The sequence below is a fragment of the Leptosomus discolor genome, chromosome 19 (assembly GCF_034619465.1).
Source record: "Leptosomus discolor isolate bLepDis1 chromosome 19, bLepDis1.hap2, whole genome shotgun sequence".
Taxonomy (NCBI): domain Eukaryota; kingdom Metazoa; phylum Chordata; class Aves; order Leptosomiformes; family Leptosomidae; genus Leptosomus; species Leptosomus discolor.
The window spans coordinates 4277983-4295525 of record NC_141409.1 but is presented as its reverse complement, the minus strand read 5'-3'; the positions used below and the strand labels follow the sequence as shown (position 1 = coordinate 4295525).

The window sequence follows — 17543 nt, the reverse complement described above, 5'->3', positions numbered from 1 at the left end:
ACCAAATCCCAGGCAAGATATCCAGTTACAAGCGTCGCATAATCCGCAGAACCCAGCCTCGGCGCGGCTGGCAGGCGCTCATGGGGCCAGAGCAGTTATTAACTGCTGTGTCTCCACACATCCGGATAAGTGAAATCTTCCCCAAGCTGCCTCAATTTGGAGCAGGGCCTGCACTTCATTTTTGATGGGTCTGAAAATGAAAATCTGTCATTTCATTGATTTTTTCTTTTTTTATTTGAAAATGCTTGGTTTCCAGGCAGAATGAACCCAGATGGAAACACTTTCACTCTGAAGCAGAGGTGGCATTGACGTATGAACTGTTAACTTGCTGGTAATGCAAAAATGGCCAGTTAAAGGAATTCTCCTTTTAAAAAAAAAAGGAAAAAAAGTAAGCTTCGTGACAGAAAGCACAACACTCAGTTAAACCAGGGGATTTCTGTCTTATATTAAGCTTCTGCCTGAGTTGACTTGGGGTGTCACTTTGTGGAGATGCTGGTGTGTTGAGTCAGATCAGTCACGTTTGGAGACCTGCCAGGCCAGCCCTTAATGCTGAGAAGGAAGGAAGCAGGAACAGATGCTTTACTCCAAACACCTTTCTTAGAGGGTGCCTAATTCTCAGCAGCTAAACTGGAATACGCAAAACCAAAGACTTATTTATCGCTCACATGCAAGCTGTACGGTGTTCTATACTCTACTTACCTGAACAGAAGCATCAGGGCCTGGAGGAAGGTACGGAAGTTATTGTGCCGATTAATGGAGGTTTCATCATCTAGCGCAATGTTTCCAAATACCTGCCACAGAAAACAGAAGCAATTCAGGCTAAACACATCCTCATGTGGACACTGCCAATAAAGGTGGATCAAGTGGAGTCGGAAGAAAAGGCAGGAAAATAATCTGTCCTGGTTTAAGGGATGTCAAAAGCTAGAATAATTTCTGTGCTGGAGAGGGAGATAAGGATATTGTGAACATCAAATGGGGAAAAAAATAGAGTTAATATGCTTCATCTTCACACAGACCCTTTCCAACACCACAGTTCAGCTCTATCCCAGGCCAAGAAAACTTTCTCATTTCTTGTCAGACAGGTGCAGAGCCTGAGCTTCTCGCTGCTCTCAGCCTCTTGCTATGCTCATACCCAGAGGAAGGGACGTGCCCTGCCCGCAGGGGACAGAGCTGCCCACCACCGCCTCCGGGGATGCCGAGTTGCATGCTCATCACCCGCAGCTAGTTTGCCTGTCCGCGCTCTCCCTTTGCACACCCAGGGTGACATTCCAACCCCAGACCAGGCAATAAGGGCACAAAAAGTGGCCTTTTTTTGCACTTCTGATTTACCTGACGCTGGACAAGAAGAGCCTCATCCTAGGTCAGTTGCTGATTCTGCTGTGGAGGCAATAACCCATTTACACCCTGAACCAGCAGGACAAAACCAGTGGTCAGTGGACAAACTTATGGTCAGTGTTAAAGCTAAATTTTTTACCTGCATGCCAATAATGGCATAGATGAAGAAGAGCATTGCAATGAGGAGACACACATAAGGCAAGGCCTGTGGAAAAGCAGAAGGAGGTATTAATGACAGCAAATGCATATGTCGGCCAGTAGCATTTAATTCCTGGGCAGCGTGGTGTTTTGTGGCATTTGTCCTTCAGATGAAGGAACTGTGAAGAGAACATGAACAATTCTGGCAGCCTTCAGAAGACAAACCCCTGGAGCCAGGTGTTCATTGATCACAGCACAGTCTGGGCTTTCCAAGGGCTCTCTAGACATCCTTGCAAGCAGATAAGCAGTAAGCAGGGAAAACACAGTAAGAAGCTCCAGAGCAAGCACTGGAGCTACTGGCAGGCACTAGCACTTTCTATGCATAATTCTATGAACATTAATTTTTAATGACCTTGCTGTAAAATTTAGTGCAAGAAAAAAAAAAAAATACATCCAAGAAGCAAGTTCCTGCTCTGAAACAGGCACAGATTGCAATCCCAAGAGGACAAAAAGATTCTGAGTTTTAGCAAGAAATCAGTGAAGGCTACAATGTAATTATGTCACCCAAGCTGAGAATAATAGCTGCTTTCCACTCAGGCTAAATGAAAGGGTAATTAATGCCTCTTAATTAGTAATAACTGAATAAATGAGAAGTCTTGCCCCAGGGCTAGACCGTGTGATGCTTGAGGCAGGCGAGGGGTTACGCAGCCCTCAGGGAGACTGGTAGGAAACACAGGGCAAAGGGCTAACGTGGCTTCTGCTGGACACCTTTGCACAAGAGACAAGGACTGAGAGCTCAGCACTGGGGGAAAGACAGACAAGCAGCTCCCCAGGCAGACCAAGAACCATCCTGGCTCTGCTTCAGGGGCAAGCACTCTGCACACACTTTGGAAAGGGTTGGGATTACACTGAAAAGGGCCTTGGCTGAGCCCCTCTCCCAAGATCCAGCCAAGACTACACAGTCCAAGGGCATTTTCCTGAGTGAGGACATCTTATACCTGCAGACCCCACATCTCAGCCTCTGTCAGGGGCTCTCCTGGCTGCAGGATTCCTCATGAGTTACAAGGCGAGAGCAGCAGCAACAACACCTTCATGCACCTTCAAGGAAAACACAACCTAACACATCTGTAACCCCCCAAATCACAGTCACTCTCCATTAGCTGCTTGATGGTTGGGTGAAAACATAACACAAAGTTGAATGCGAGAGCACCAGCTGCCTGTCTGGTGTCTGCTGAAGGGATGTACAGTGTAAAACAACACTCGCTCCCAGCCCTGGCCATGGGATAACAGCATGGATGCCTGCAGTTCTTCTCCAGGTTGCTTGTAGTAAGAAGCAATCGCTATGTTCCACCTCCACCCTCCAAAAAAGTTTTGCCTCTATACTCTAAAAGGTCTAATAGAAGATTCCCTCTTGACCAGCTCCAGTGCAGAGCAGTACCCATGTTCATGCTGCACTGAAACCAGCTCTCCACCCTGGTTCCCTCACAGCCAGCATGGGGCAGGCCAGCACTCCCAGCCCGGTGTGGGCAGAGCCACCCAGCATCTCTCTCCAACCGCAGGAGAGCGATACCTTTCTTCTCTTGAAAAGCCTTTTCCATTTTGGAGGGAGCACACTCCTCCCCACAGTTTTATCACCTCAAACAACCTCTCTGCATTGTTTTGACCCAGACACCATGATGTATTTTAAATCACAGCTAAAGCAAAAGAAACAGGTTGTTCTGCACCCCACCACACTCTGTGCCAGTAAATACCAGTTGCCACCATTACGCCTTCCAGAAGGCACCGTGTAAAACACCCTGACATCGCACCGACCTGCAGACAAGCTCCCCTGAGCCTACAACAGCACCCAGGACAGAAGCTATCACCCAGAGACCCCAGAGCTCAGCCCAGAAGGTGGCGAGACCCTGCGCAAAGCCAGAGGGGAGGTCCCCAGTGCTCGTGCAGCGCTCAGGAGCATGGCACCCCGCCAGCAGGTGGGAGATGAAGTTTGCTGGCTGTGGCCGGGAGCTAGTGAACAGATCCATCTTCGGCTGCTCCCTGACCTTGTGCTTTGCTTTCCCACATCACCTCTCTACTTGTATTTCTCTGAAAGCCCTGCAATGTCTCTGGAGCTGGAGAGGTCAAGTGCTTTCTGGGAGAGGGTCCATGTGTGATGGGACCGGGGCTCTGCACCCTGCAGCTGCACAGCCAATAAACACTACTGCGTTAGAGCTCAGTATCAGTGCTACAAATCCTCATTTCAGATTAAATGATCACCTCTCTGCACTGCAGAACACAAGCACGCCCCACAAGCAGAGTTAAAACACCACAGGCTGTAGAAATGAGCTCCAAACCAGCTACGAGTTGTTAAAAATAACCAGCTTTTGGGCACGTGGGCTCTTACTTAGATCTGGAAAACAACTAAGTCAATGCTAAGCACAGTTTGAGAACTAAGCTGCTGTAAGGCAGTTGTTTGAGGGTCACTTAGTTCATCAGTGCCATATCCAGGTGCTGTGGCAAGTCACCCCTGTGCCACAACACAACAGCTGCCACAACATGCTGAAGCTTGCTGGAGGGAAAGGCAGGGTAAAAGAAACTGTCCCGACATTAGAACGAAAACTTGGTTTTTTACTCTTCCACATCATAAAAACACAGCCCTGTATTATACAGCTTCACAGTTTACATCACCGAAATACAATTCTACCAAGACTGACACCTGGTGAAAGCAGTTTAGCCTTACACTTGCTGCGGCAAACAGCAGGCAAGGAGGCACTTGTTAGTCAGATAACCGTTTCCTTATGCAAATACCCGAATCTCAAGACTCTGCCACAGGGATTTTGTGGTAGTTTCAAGGGCAACCTGAGCTTTGCACACTGGCTCCGAGTCTGCATCAGTAGCCACGCGGCTTTCAGATTCATCTTCCAAAACGCTCTGCACCTGCAGCGTTCAGGGTATGTTCAGTGCAAAGCAGTGAGCTTTCCTGCAGAATTAATATTCCTATAATTGCTCTGTAGAGGTGCAGAGAGACCGTTCCCTTGGCAAGGGGAAGCTCTTTGATATTCAGTGGAGGATGCTACAGATGTGCCAAGCACGACCATCTCTCCGCGTCTCCTCCCTGACTCCCACCTGCCTAACACTCACCTTAAAAGACTGCACAAACGTCCACAGCAAGATGCGGATAGTGTAACCCTGGCGAAGGAGCTTGATAAGTCTTGCTGCCCTGAAGAGCCGCAGGAAGCTGAGGTTGATGAAGTTGTCCTGCGGAAAGTAAAGGTTTTGTGTCCTTCAGAAATTAACGCGATTAGAAACCACAGCCCGCAAAAAAGAAATTAAAATTACCAGCTTCACGATCTAAGCAGCAAATCGGCCACCAGAAAACCTTCCAAAAGAAACATTCGTCAGTGCAGATCACTCCACATGCAGCAAGTATGAGAAAATCCCTCTCCACAAGAGCCCTCCCCTCTGCTACTGGGTCAATGACAGAAAAGGAAAAGGCCCTTTCACGCTGTCCATGGAGGTCTTGTTTTCTTTGAGTAGGGCAGATTTTCTCCCCCTAAAGACTCAGGGAGAGGTAATGGTGCCGTATTATCGTTTTACAAAGAGTGAGGTTGTTTTGAAGTCTTGGTCAGCTCACTTTCTACAATGAATTGAACTTAAGCCAAGACAGTTGCAAGGGACTATGTATATAGCCTCTACTATAACAAAGAAAGGCATTGTCCAGTGAAGATTAAAACATCCTTGAAAGAATGAGGATGTTTTCTAACCTGGAGGTTTTAAATGTTTATACAACATGTGACTGGACAGGCTCGTCAAGGAGAAATGGCACCAGCAAGACTGTTTGGAAGATGGATCAATGGCAGCAAATCAATCGGGGAGGTTGAGTGTTCAACAGCAGGAGGGTGTCTTAGGAACCTGCTGATTTTTTTAATCATTATTAAATGTGCCTTTGCGGGTGGATCAAAGAACTGCTGGAGACAGATTCTGATTTCCATTTGTTTTGTATGATTCTCCCCACCCCGCACCCCATTTTTTTTCTTTCCTTCAGGGAACAGAGGTTTCTTGCCCCAATGAGCTAATCTAGAGAGGGTTCTTTCCAAAACAAAACATGCAAAAGCCAGATCCCTCTTGCCCTCGTATTTTAAGGAGATGAAAACTATACCCCCTTTCCATACTGATTCCAATTCACTTATTTGTGAATCTCTGTTCACAGCCACATATTTGACTGAGTTAGCTAAAGAGAGAGAGCATCCCACTTTAAACTATCAAGCAGTGGAGTGGAAAATACAATCATAAGGAGCTCTTATTGGTAAAGATGAGCAAAAATAGTCTTTCCCTTGTATTATTGTTTTACCAGAAGATACCCAGTCATATTGAACTGACCCACATTTCTTGCTCATTTGGCCACAGAGCTCATGTTGAATTTGGGGGGCTTGTTGGATCTATTTGTTTATTTAAATGCCAGCTCAGTTTTGGGGCCATTAGCATTGCATTCCACCAATCCCATCAAAGAGTTCAAGAACTCAGTCTCAGGCATGCACTCGGTTTTTCTCATGTTAAAAACGCAAGCAGCTCAGAGTTAGGCACAGACCGTATATCAGACTCAATCCTCAAATAAAGAGAAAAGAGAAAAGCACAGGTATGTTCAATGAAAGAGCAGACAACACTGAGCTCATTCAAGTCAGCAACAGAAATCAGCTCTGGCAGGCAAAACACAAGCGAGGATTCCCCTGGGTTCTTCAAGGTCAGTAAAACAGGCGCTAAAAATTCAACGCTTGGCTCTTAGCGTCAGCTTCTGGTTTGTTTTTTCACACCACTTACGTTCCCTTCACAAACTACTGGCTGAACTCACCTTAGCAGGCAAGACCCAGAGGTCAGAGCCGGACCATGGCTGGATAAGCAGGTGCCATCGTTAACCTCGTCCTTACTAACCTGCCCGCTGCGCTGGCTGCGGCGCAGGCTGATACACCTCCACAGAGCAGCTGCAGCGGGTCCCAGTGCAGGGCGAAGGTTTAACCCAGCGCCCATCTGAATCATGGAAAGTCTCCCTGCCAGTGGGACCTGGATCAGACCTTACGTGTAACGTTTGTGGCACTTGGGTATGGGGCCTGCAAGTCTGAGCAATTATTCCCTTCAGAGCAACGCCCAAGCCAGATCTTTCCCATGCACAAGCCTAACGCTCCTCCAAGGAGCACGTGCACAGGCAGCGCCTGCAGGATCCATCTCTCTGTGTACGAACCTGCCTTACCGCCCTCCTCCCACGCTACTGAAGCTGAACAGCACGAACACCATTTTGCTCAGACTCTGCTATAATCTCCTCATCACAGCTGACGTGACGCTTAACATCTGCTTTGGTCTAGGCTGACCGCAAGGTCACACTCAGCCCAGGCTGTCCCTGGGCTACATGAGGCTCAATACAGGATAACCTGTAACCGTGCACCATGAAACAGGGGGCTCAAAACTGGCAAGGTACATCTCTAACCTCCCGCTCCCTGGGATTTGGAGGGACAAACAGTCCATAACCTTTTTCTTTTTTTTTATCAGCCCCAAACCCTCCCTGTTTGACTCGCGCACTGCCATTTCCTAAAGCGCAGCGCAAGCCCCAGCTCCGCAGGGAATCACTCGCAACCCAGGACAATCCACCGTCACCCACATTCACAGGCCGTTCGAAGGACCGTTCTCTGCGCTGTTTGTAGGGAGGCAAAATTACACACGCTCGTGATGGATGGAAGGGCTCCGCGTGTGTAACCCTCAGCACACCGCATAGAAAACCCGTCCTTCAACACCTCAGCTGTCCAGGCAGGTATTAGAATTGCATGCAGTTAAAGGGGAAACTCCACATTGCGATATTTCTTGTGTATAACAGTGTTTGGCATCAATTCTCCTCCCACTTAGCCACCTCTGTAACATGACGCATATATGATCACCTTCTGCATTATCAAGGGCTTGCTTTCCAGGTTTTAGTTTGCTTTTCTGTTGCACAGAGGCTCAAGGCTGACCGGTGCTCACAAGAGGCACCATTTTATGATCCACCTGAGGACTAGCAAATTTATGTTCGAAAAACATTTCCCCCCAGCCTGTCACCATTTTACTAAAAGAGGGAGCTCTGGTACTGAAGGCACACAGGCACCCGCCAGACCCCGGGGGTCTGGGCACAGCCAGGCACAGGCACTGCTTCCCACAACAGGAGCGTGACCGAAGCTCAGCCGAGCGATGCATCCCTGGAGCAAACTGCAAAGCAGGAGGGAAATAGAGAGAACGGTTACAGTGGCTAAAGAACTGGCCTTGATTGCTGTCCCGCCACGGGCAGTCTGCTCTTTTACCCTTTCTGAGGGTGTTTTCCGTACTGAAATGTAGAAAAGCCATGAAGAACAGGGCGTACGGCCATTGCTCAGATCTGTTCCTCCAGCATGTTCAGCAGCAGAGTGGCTTCCTCCCCAACACAGGAGCTGTGGCCACTGTCCGCAGGGATGCAGAACGAGCTCCATTCTGTACACCAGTGGCAAAGCACCAGCTCAGTGGATTTAGCGTTCTGGATTTTTAAACCTGGAGCGGGAATACGAGGTTTTTATGCCGCAGCTGGACATGCTCTGCAGGATTTAGTGAAGGAGGTTACATTATGCCACCACAAAGCAATAAATTGGGCAGAAGTCGAGCTGCACATCCCCGCTTCTTCCTGCAGCCCTGCTGCAGAACACAACAACCCCCCAGAACTGAAACTTCACATTTCTGTCCTCAAAATGAAGGGCTTACCCAAAGCTGCAAAGAGCTGTGGGAAGAGGAATGTGACCAAGCCAAGAACGGGATCACTCAGGAAACTTTGCAGTTTTCTTCATCTGGCATCAACAAGACTTAACCTATTCTGCTAAGGACTTACTGTCGAGGAAAGGGTTGTGTTCCCATTTAAACGTCTGTGGCGTTGCCAGTACTGAAGAGTTCCTGAATCTTGCACAGGGTCTTGGCTTCCTCTGAAGCTTGGGGAAAACCCTTGCTGGTTTTAAAGGGCTGAAGACTTTTGCCTTGCTTGTCTGTGTCTTGGGGATTCTGCCATTATAGGCATATCATATCGTATCGTATCATCTCATATCATAGCCTTTTATCCTGAGCCAGGAACACTGGAAAAATTATTTTATATGTGATGCTCAGATCTCTCCTTGTTCCCTACTGCCTTTTAACTTCGGTGCTTCTGCTGTAGTCGCTGTAGGCTCCCATCACCAGCAGTAGAAGGAAGAAGGCAGCTCTAGAGGACAACTTGTGCTCCAAAGATCTAACTTGGATGCCTTGGGCGCCAAACGATGGAAGGAGCCTGGACCTGCACATATGACCATAGAGACTGCAATTCCATCAAACTTCAGGATGAGCATTTAAATCTGTAACCTGCAACATGGACAGTGACGAGGCCAAAATTTGGCCAAACAGAGATATGCAGGGTTTTTTTCGCTGTATTTTCATGTTCACGGCTGATACCAGAGCACTCATCTGTGCTGCCTGGGCCAGGGTGCAGTAGGCGAAGTCTCCAAAGGCATCCTCACAGCTCCCACACAGCTGTAACAGTTCCAGCCACCGCAGCACGCGCAGAGGACTCCCTTCTCAGATTGCACCAGGCAAACTTTTAACTTACACATTGTCATTTCCTTCTTTGCTGCTTCCTAGCAGAAAATTCCCTCCTGTGACCCTCCATGAAGCACGCACGGAGGTTATGCGCAGTCTGTCATGAAGATCCACGCTGATTTGTTTCTTAGCAGCAGTTGTGCAACAGGAAGTCCAGGTGTTAACACCGATCCAAGAGCTGTTGTCGGGTGGACAAGCAAGTATTTTTGATAAGCTTCTGGTCTCATTTGAGTTATTAACCAGAGCCAAGATAATAAAGAATGGAAGAATACATGTATTTTTTAGATCGTATTTTTCTTATTCACCCTCTTTTGCTTAATTTATGATCTTCAAAGACAAAGGCCAGTATTTCCAAAGGCATCTTTGCAATCAGGCACTAAATTCCCAGTGGGATTTGGTTCCCAGTTCTTTCCAGCCCTGTTCATTACATGGCTTACACATTTTACTTGAGATGTTTGCTTTTGCATCCAGGGACTCTGCGTCCACTGTGGTGGCAAAACGCTTCTTACGCTGAAGAAAGAATTTTTGAAGCTGAATAAAAATCACTCTTTCCTATGACTTCTCTTCTGATTTGAGAGAAGCAAGCCTGTAATCACTTCAATAATTTTTTTTGCCTTACAAAACAGTGTAAACCATAGGCTTAAAATACCTGTAAGGCAGTCCTCTCAAATGTACTGCTTCCCCCTGCAGAAAGCTCAGTGCATCTCATCATAAAAGAAAACAAAACCAGATTTTGAGAACTGAATTTGGTACCACCACTTACAAAATGAAGGGTTTCCCAGCCAGCCAATCTTCTCTACTCCAGGTCATCCAGAAGCATCCTTCCCTCCTATTCTCACTCAATTTTCCACCAAAATAAAGCAAGTGTCAGTCTCCCCTTTATCATTGTCAGGTGTAACAAACAGCAGAGAACAGGCTATTGGTAACTGCGTTTGCCTCACGTCACCAATTAGCCAAGGGAAGAAGATGCAGAACAGAAGCCAGTTTTGAGGCACGCTGCAGTGAGGCTTTTTCACCAGTGCAATCGGAAATCTCATCAAAACGAATTAAATTAAAGAAAAACGAGAGAAAATAAAAGCAGAGAATTTAAATAATTGTTTAAATTCAATGAAACCAACCGTGTCCTATATGTGATGTTTTCATGGATGGATATTGGCAAGATTATTTACAAATTTATTTTTTTGAGCAGCAGGTGCACAACATACAGACGGAGACATGGTTTTCGCATTGTATGTTGATTGGATGGCGTGATTCAGCAGGTAGATAAGGAAAATAAAGAACAAAACAGGAAACAAAAGAGAAAATGAGTAATCAGGACAAGCAAAAAAGGAAACTCTGAAAATTTCACTGGAAAAAAACTGTTGGGCTTTTGGGGGTGTTATTTTATGATAATTATATAAATAAAAAATGCTTCAAACCAAAACAGATTCTGAGATCCTAAAGATAACACAGACAGTGCAGTAGTTATTTGCATTTCATTTTGTAATGCAAATTGGGAGACAATTCACAAACACTTCTCAGTATGTTTTTTATATTTCCAGGCATAGAAATGGATGTCAGTTTGCCAATACACCCATTTGGTCTCCTCGGACCGGCTGTGTCCGCAGGGAAACCTTCTCCTTAATGCCACCTATTTTGCCTCAATTACCGAGAGGGTAAAAAACTGACATACGTGGTTTTGCCTAAGGAAATAAAAAAAATATATATATTCCACTGCATTCACAAAGTAAATTACATATGACACGACTAGAAAATTAAAATAAAGCAATTAATCAACACATTTCTTTTCCTTTTATCTTTACTTTTCAGTGGGTTAAAAGTACCGATGCAGCAAGGCTGGTGGAAGCCGAGTCTCTCAAGATGAGACCGCCCAGGTGAGCAGGTTTATTTACCTTGGAGAACACTTCTAGCTGGAAAATATAGTCATGGAGAAAAGTGGTGCTCCTGCAACTATTTGTGAGCCCGATCTCAAAGTCACACCCAGACTGACAGTCGAGCTCACACTGTGGTTGTCACCTGGGCTTCTCGGCCTGAGAAAGCCCCGTGTGAATGGGTAACAACAGGGCTGAAGGCACAGCGAACGGGGGCTGACACCCACTACCCCCACGGCCGCCCATCAGCCGAGGAGAGGCTGGAGCTGAGAAAGGCAAATGGAGAAGAGGACATCCTCTGCTGGGGACACAGCTCTGAGTTGTGACGAGTGAAGACCTGCTCTCCTCTTTCGTTATTCTCAGCTCCGTAATGCGGTGCAGAGAGGTGCTGCATCCCTGGTCGTGCACCGAGCCAGAAAGCTGAAGTGGGGTTCAGCATTAGCTACGGTGTTTTGTGCAGAGTGGGTGTTCATCCCGAGCCTTAGTTAGTACTCTACCCTACCTGGAAATAAAAAGGGCAAAGAGTGGCTGGGCAGAGACAGCGGCACTAAAGATCGAGGCCATATGCCTGATCTGTGCCCTGGGAATGAGGACCTCGCCTTGGTCCCTGCTGTTTGCAAACAGCATGCTCACTACCACTGCATCAGGTTCTTCAGCCCTTTTCTACATTTTTTAATCAGTTCTAAATACCAGAAATATTTAAGTGACTTAGGTGCAACTCCAGTTTAACAAAAAGAGCAGGTTATATATCACAAAGATGGTTTAAAGTGTAACTCTTCCAGGATATCCATGCATTGTGCCACTTTCCAGGCAGCAAAACAGTCCTGGTGTTTCCCAGGCAGCTTTGGGACCTCTTGGGTTTCCCCTGATGTGCTGTGGGTAGAATAACATGTGCTGCAACCTATCACAGAGCCAACAAAACAAAACTGGAGCACAGTGCTGGGTCCTTCTGCTTGTTTTCCACCCTATGTGCCACAGACTGTCCTCAAGGCTGGAAGGGGAGGGAGGCTTGTAGCGGCAGTGGAGATACTGGTACAAGACCACCTCCACCACATGCCACTGGATGAAGCAGAATGAACTGCTCCGTGAAAGGCACCCCTAAAGCTGCCGTTATTTGCTGCCGTTAACAGTCCTGTTATAAATGTAATCTTTGGGGCACCACTGCAAACCACTCGGGGAATGGAACAGCGATTCTCAGACCTGTGCGTCACTGTCACTTTTAAGCAAACTAAGCTCCTACTGCCCTTCAGCAAGCCGTGCACGATGCCTTTGAACTCAGAGCCCACTGTCCCTGCCTGAGGCTGAGACACGGATGTGTGCAGCCTGAGGAAGCGCACACCAGTGGCTACAAAAGCCGCTCCGTGCGGATGAGTGTGCTGCTGCGTGTGCTGCTGCAGACGGGCATGGGCTGGAGAGAGATCAGAGAGGAGCTGGGTGAAAGAAGTTTTGAAAAACAAGTCTAGCAAGAAGGTGGGGGGGGAACCTCTGGGCACTCTGTCTGCAGGGGAAAGGAGACGTGATGGCTGTACAGAAATGCCGCAGTTTTAGAGAGAGCACGAGCTCAAATAGGTCTGTGACTGAGACAGAGGACCCAGAGGTCAGGGGCTGGAGTGGTACTGGGGGGCATCTGCCTTTTATATTAAAGACATGTTTGTGAGCAGCTTTGACTTGGACACCCTGCCAGGGGAAGCTGTTGAACTACATTAGAAAGCCCTCTCTCAGGTTTGACTTAATGGATCTGGTTACACATAAACCAAAAGCCTCTCCATTACCACCTGGGAGGATAATGGAAAGGTGTACAGCTGCTCGGGAGCTTAACCCTACTGGAGTTTGCTGGCTGTTTTTAGAGGTAATTCATGCTGCTCTTCAAAGGCATCTCTAAATTGCTGATATCTTTGATGCTGGAAACCAGAGAAATTACTGTAGAGTGGAAGGGTGATGCCGTCACTCCCAGCACCCTGGAGGTTGTTGCATCAGTGCCTGCCAGCTCACACAAGGGTATTTGGGAGCACATTTACTCTCCAGCCCAAACTCCAGAAGAGGGGTGGGGAACCTCTGCCTCCACGCTAACTCTCCTGCCCTCAATAGTTGGCCAGCAGTGGCAAGGGACAGCATGCGCTTCCAAAAAGCTAGGGACATGCCTAAACAGCCCCAGATGTGCTGTGGCTCTGTCTGTAGTTCAGTGATGTATCACAGCCCACCCTGATCAGTCCGCAGGCAATGCCCCAGGTGCCAGACACCCTCACTGAGGCTGGGCCACCCCCGTGGGAGCTGGAGGGAGAGGCAATGGCCTGTTAACTGAGCAGGGACTGCTACCTGCCAAGCAGGGAACAGGCAACACTGATGGTTCTCTGCCTGCAAAATAGCTGTACGAAGGAGGATGCTAATAAGAAGTGTGTGGGCTTGGTGTTGTGAAGGAGACACCTTCCTGAAGGAGAAGATTCCAATCTTGGAGAGACCATGTGTGAGTTGGCTGTGCTGCTTCCTCCCAGTAAAAGTGGAAGAGAAGGGAAGGAAGGGTGGAAGTGAAGCATCAGTCTCTGTTTGTGGCTGACTTGCAAACGTTTTCACAAATTTTCAAACCAAGGCAGAAGTTTGGGTGCCCAAGTCAGGCAAGAAAGCCCACAACAGGAGTGGAGAGAAGCACCCAGTGCCTGCCCACAGTGCAATAAATCTCCTAAGCACTCAGAGAAGTGTTTGTCAGACCTTGTGTTTGATCTGAGTAACTTTACCCTGGCTGCAAACTGTGCGTTGAGAGCAAAAGATAATCAAAGTCTATGAGATAGGATTCATCAACTGTTAAATGAACACCATTCATGCAGGGAGTAAAATTTGGGGGGTTTGTGTGCTCTTTCGTACCAAGGTAATAACGTATTTTGTTAGAAACAGTTATATGGTCTTCACCACCAGCTGAATGTCCTGTAAAGAAGTCTGGGGAGCATAGTTCTTAGCACACACAAAACGGATCTATAAGCAAATCCCAGGGACTGAGAAAAAAAAATATGTTAAAGTTCAAATTCATCACATACAGATACGGCATCATCAGCTAAAACATGCACTGGGAGAAGAAAGGAGCAATTTATAAATTGGATAATATCAGGCTGTCAAGGCTTGAGTTAGGCATTTGCTGCCCTTAAGGAAAAATCCTCTAGAATTTAATGGCAAGTTTGTACACTTAATGTAATCTGCAGGACTCGTGGGCACACAGACAGCAGTCGTTGCAGGGCTGGCTAACAAATCCTATGGCAAAGTTGTTTGTTTGTTTGTTTTAATAATTGTCCCACAAAGCTTTTGTGCACATAACAGAAATGCACTGTGTTCCCCCAATCCAGACCGTGCAGGGCTGATGAGTTTCTGGCCGTTTCTACATTCCCATCATCTCTCCCCTTCTCACTCCTCTTATCACGTTCACTCTGCCCCATGACCAAGACTGGGTAGGAGTCCCAAGGGACAGACGTGTGTGCGTGCCCTGCAAAGCACCTCACACTATAAAACAGCAGTCTGCAACAGAACCCTTTTGATCTTTTCCCTCTATTAAATTCAACAGGATTTTTCCATTAATAGGCAAAAATGGCTTGGGGTTAGAGTCGCTTGCTGAACGAGAGAGAAAGAGCTTGTTTCCTGGCAGAGTCACTAGCACTGTCGTTCTCATCACAGCTTTTTGCATGAAAGTCTTTGGGGCAGACAGCCGTGCTCATCTCCGTGGAAAGAGCAGAGCTAACGGAAACAGGCTGCCAGGTCACCCAAGGACATCATCACACGATGAGTCCCAGAGACAGCTCTAGGGAACAAGGCTGGTAGGGAGAAGGTGCAACGTCTTGACAGGGTACAGCTTTGTTGGTAAATGAAGCAAAATGAGCAAACTGTACTTACCGCAATCTCTGTTACTAAAATATCAGTAATACTTCCCAACACTGTTACAAAATCAAAGACATTCCAGGCATCTCGGAAATAATTCTGCCAAATGAAAACACAAGGGGGACAGAGGGATCCAGGGGTTATTTTTTTTTTTTTTTTTGCAACACAGGCTTCGTTCTTTTTTAAATGCGTGTCATAAAATACAAGCATTTTGTGTAAGAGGAAACAGTTGAAAGTAAACGAGGAAGGCACATACCAGCACACCAAAGGCAATGATCTTCAGCACACATTCCATTGAAAACATGGATGTAAACACAATATTCAGGCATTTCAACATTTCTTCATATGCTTCTGGAGCATCATAGAACTAAACCAGGATGGAAGAAAGGCTGTTACTGGAAGATCACTTACAGAATAAAACCTTCCCAGCTGACTTGCCTGACTGCAAGACTCTTGACCATTTTAGTGCCAGACTTTGTGCTCACTTTAAGCAAGACTTGGGGTTACAATATGGTTATTCACCCCACTCCAGAAGCACACCATTGCCCATATGCTATCTTAATGAAGTAGCTGGGGATACACCCAGGATAGGGAGACTGTTGCTGGTGTACATCTCCCTGTAAGCAGAGCATGGACCAGCAGGGAGGAGGGGCATTTTCAAAACCAGAGGACAAGTGCAGAATGGTGTTTCATTCCAGCAGACCCTAAGAATACGGTGACCCCTTGACAGTGAAGATGCTCTAATCCAGGCAAGGAATAGGAGAGGAGATCATCGACAATATCCAGCCATTTGCATCTCTTCCTCTTAGACCCTGGGCATCACGTCCCAGAAGCTTCACACTGCTGCAAATTTGAGTAATGTCCCTGGGATGGCTGGTTGTCAAGCATCTCCAAGAAGTGACCCTGCTCTGCAGCAGGAACCCCAGGTTGAGCTGGGAGCTCCAGACCTGCAGAGCCCAGTTCCCATCCCACTGGCCATACGCTGAAGGGGCTACGAGCCAAACCAGTGCTGTGCAGGGGAATCCCATTCGTAGTACCTCATCACAACTGAACCACCTCCCTTTGGGGACCGAAGGAATCCCACAAGGCCTCTACAACATGAGGCAGATGAGAAGTGGCGATTGCTCCTGCCAATCCCCCCAAGCTCTCTGGTCGAGAGCACAAAGCCTCTCCAGCAAACACCGCATTTGCTAGCCCGAAATTGCAAAGGTTCAATAACAGCCCACTAACCTTCATCATTAGGACAATGGTATTGAGTGCAATCATGACCATGATAAAATACTCAAAGGGAGGGGACACCACAAATTTCCACATCTTGTACTGAAAAGACTGCTTGTTCTGAGGCATGTAGCGGGTCAGCGGCTTGGCACTTATGGCGAAGTCTATGCAGGCCCTCTACAAAACAAAAACGGGATGAAAAGAATACCAAAAAAGGGCTGGCAGTCTCTATCACTCGGGATACTGTTGGGAGAGCAAGCGGAGCATTTAGTGAAGGATGGTATTTCTAAGCATTTCTCACACACGACGCAAGTATTGACTATCCCTGTAAAATGCAGCACAGGATCCCCAAATTGTAGCCACTTTTGGACACTCTCTGAAGTAGCAAACCCCACAACACTTCTATGGCCCCCGCAATCCTATGAGAGAGCCTTCCATCCCAGCCCAGCTCCTGGTACGTCCCGATCATTTTCCATTTAGGGAAAGGAGTTATAAATCCACAGGCTCACTTAAGAAAACACTCTGCCAATTCCTCCTGATGTGTAACTGTAGAAACTGGAGGATTGGTAAAGATGTTATCTGGGTTTAAAAAAAAGTATTGCGAAATGCCGGTAAGTTCTTATACACAGCAAAACCTGTCCAGCTAATAACATTTCATAAAATGTGAACTGAACTTGACCAATAAATTATCCAACACGTATTACTGGGTGAACTCTCGAAGACTCTCTTAGTTGGCTATTTCTGTTCACAGTATTATGAGTATAAAACTGCATTAAAAATCGGTTTCTACCCACAAGGAGTTTTGATTCTGGAACGCTTTCTCATCTTGGATTAAGATAAGAATTCAAAGTCTTAAATTAGTGCAAAAATATTTTCTGCTCAGTTGAAAAATAACGTGGGTAAAGCATGTCTAAATATTCTGCTTTATTTTGGACTTTTTATTCATATAGACAAACAATGCACTAATTAATAATTGATTAAAAAGTCATCTCTTTTCATCAAAAATCAGTTTCCAGTTTCAACGTAAACAAAAAGAGATGGCTCCTTGCACAACAGGTCATTGAGGCTGTTGGACCCCAGATGAAGGACATTGCAGACACTAAAAATCTGCGTGGGTTCAGGATGAAAGCGGATGCATCCATGGAAGAAAGATACACAGATGCCACTAACTAAAGAAAAATCACATCCATCCAAGGAGGTTCCTGAGCTGAAAATGATGGCATTTGCTAGGCCATTAAATGGAAGCCTCATACGTGCTTGCCCTGGTCTTACACTCTTCCCAAGGCACCCACTTTTGGCTGCTATCAGGAGGACATCATCTCAGCCAGGCTCAAAACTAGGCCAAAGATTTCTGTCTCCTTTCACACCTACATGCTTGAGCTAACATGCAAGTCCATATTCACTCTGAAGCAGAGGTGTGGTCCACGGGGCCGTGTGACAGCGCTTACTAACATGCAGCATTCGGGGCCTCTCCCTGGTTTTGTTTTTATGCAAAAGCTGAAACAGTCTGTAATTCATTTGGTCTCTGCAACACAC

At 46.8% G+C, this 17543-nt stretch overlaps 1 protein-coding gene across 1 annotated transcript in view; it reads right to left on the bottom strand.

The window, feature by feature from the left end:
* CACNA1B (calcium voltage-gated channel subunit alpha1 B) overlaps positions 1 to 17543 on the bottom strand; it is a 301213-nt gene that overhangs the window by 37398 nt on the left and 246272 nt on the right. The window contains exons 31-36 of the mRNA XM_086475891.1: positions 16020 to 16184; positions 15046 to 15156; positions 14805 to 14888; positions 4594 to 4710; positions 1475 to 1540; positions 700 to 791 (exon numbers count right to left, since the gene is read on the bottom strand). Coding sequence (XP_086332017.1) covers positions 700 to 791; positions 1475 to 1540; positions 4594 to 4710; positions 14805 to 14888; positions 15046 to 15156; positions 16020 to 16184 — 635 coding nt within the window. The remainder of the gene's footprint in view (positions 1 to 699; positions 792 to 1474; positions 1541 to 4593; positions 4711 to 14804; positions 14889 to 15045; positions 15157 to 16019; positions 16185 to 17543) is intronic.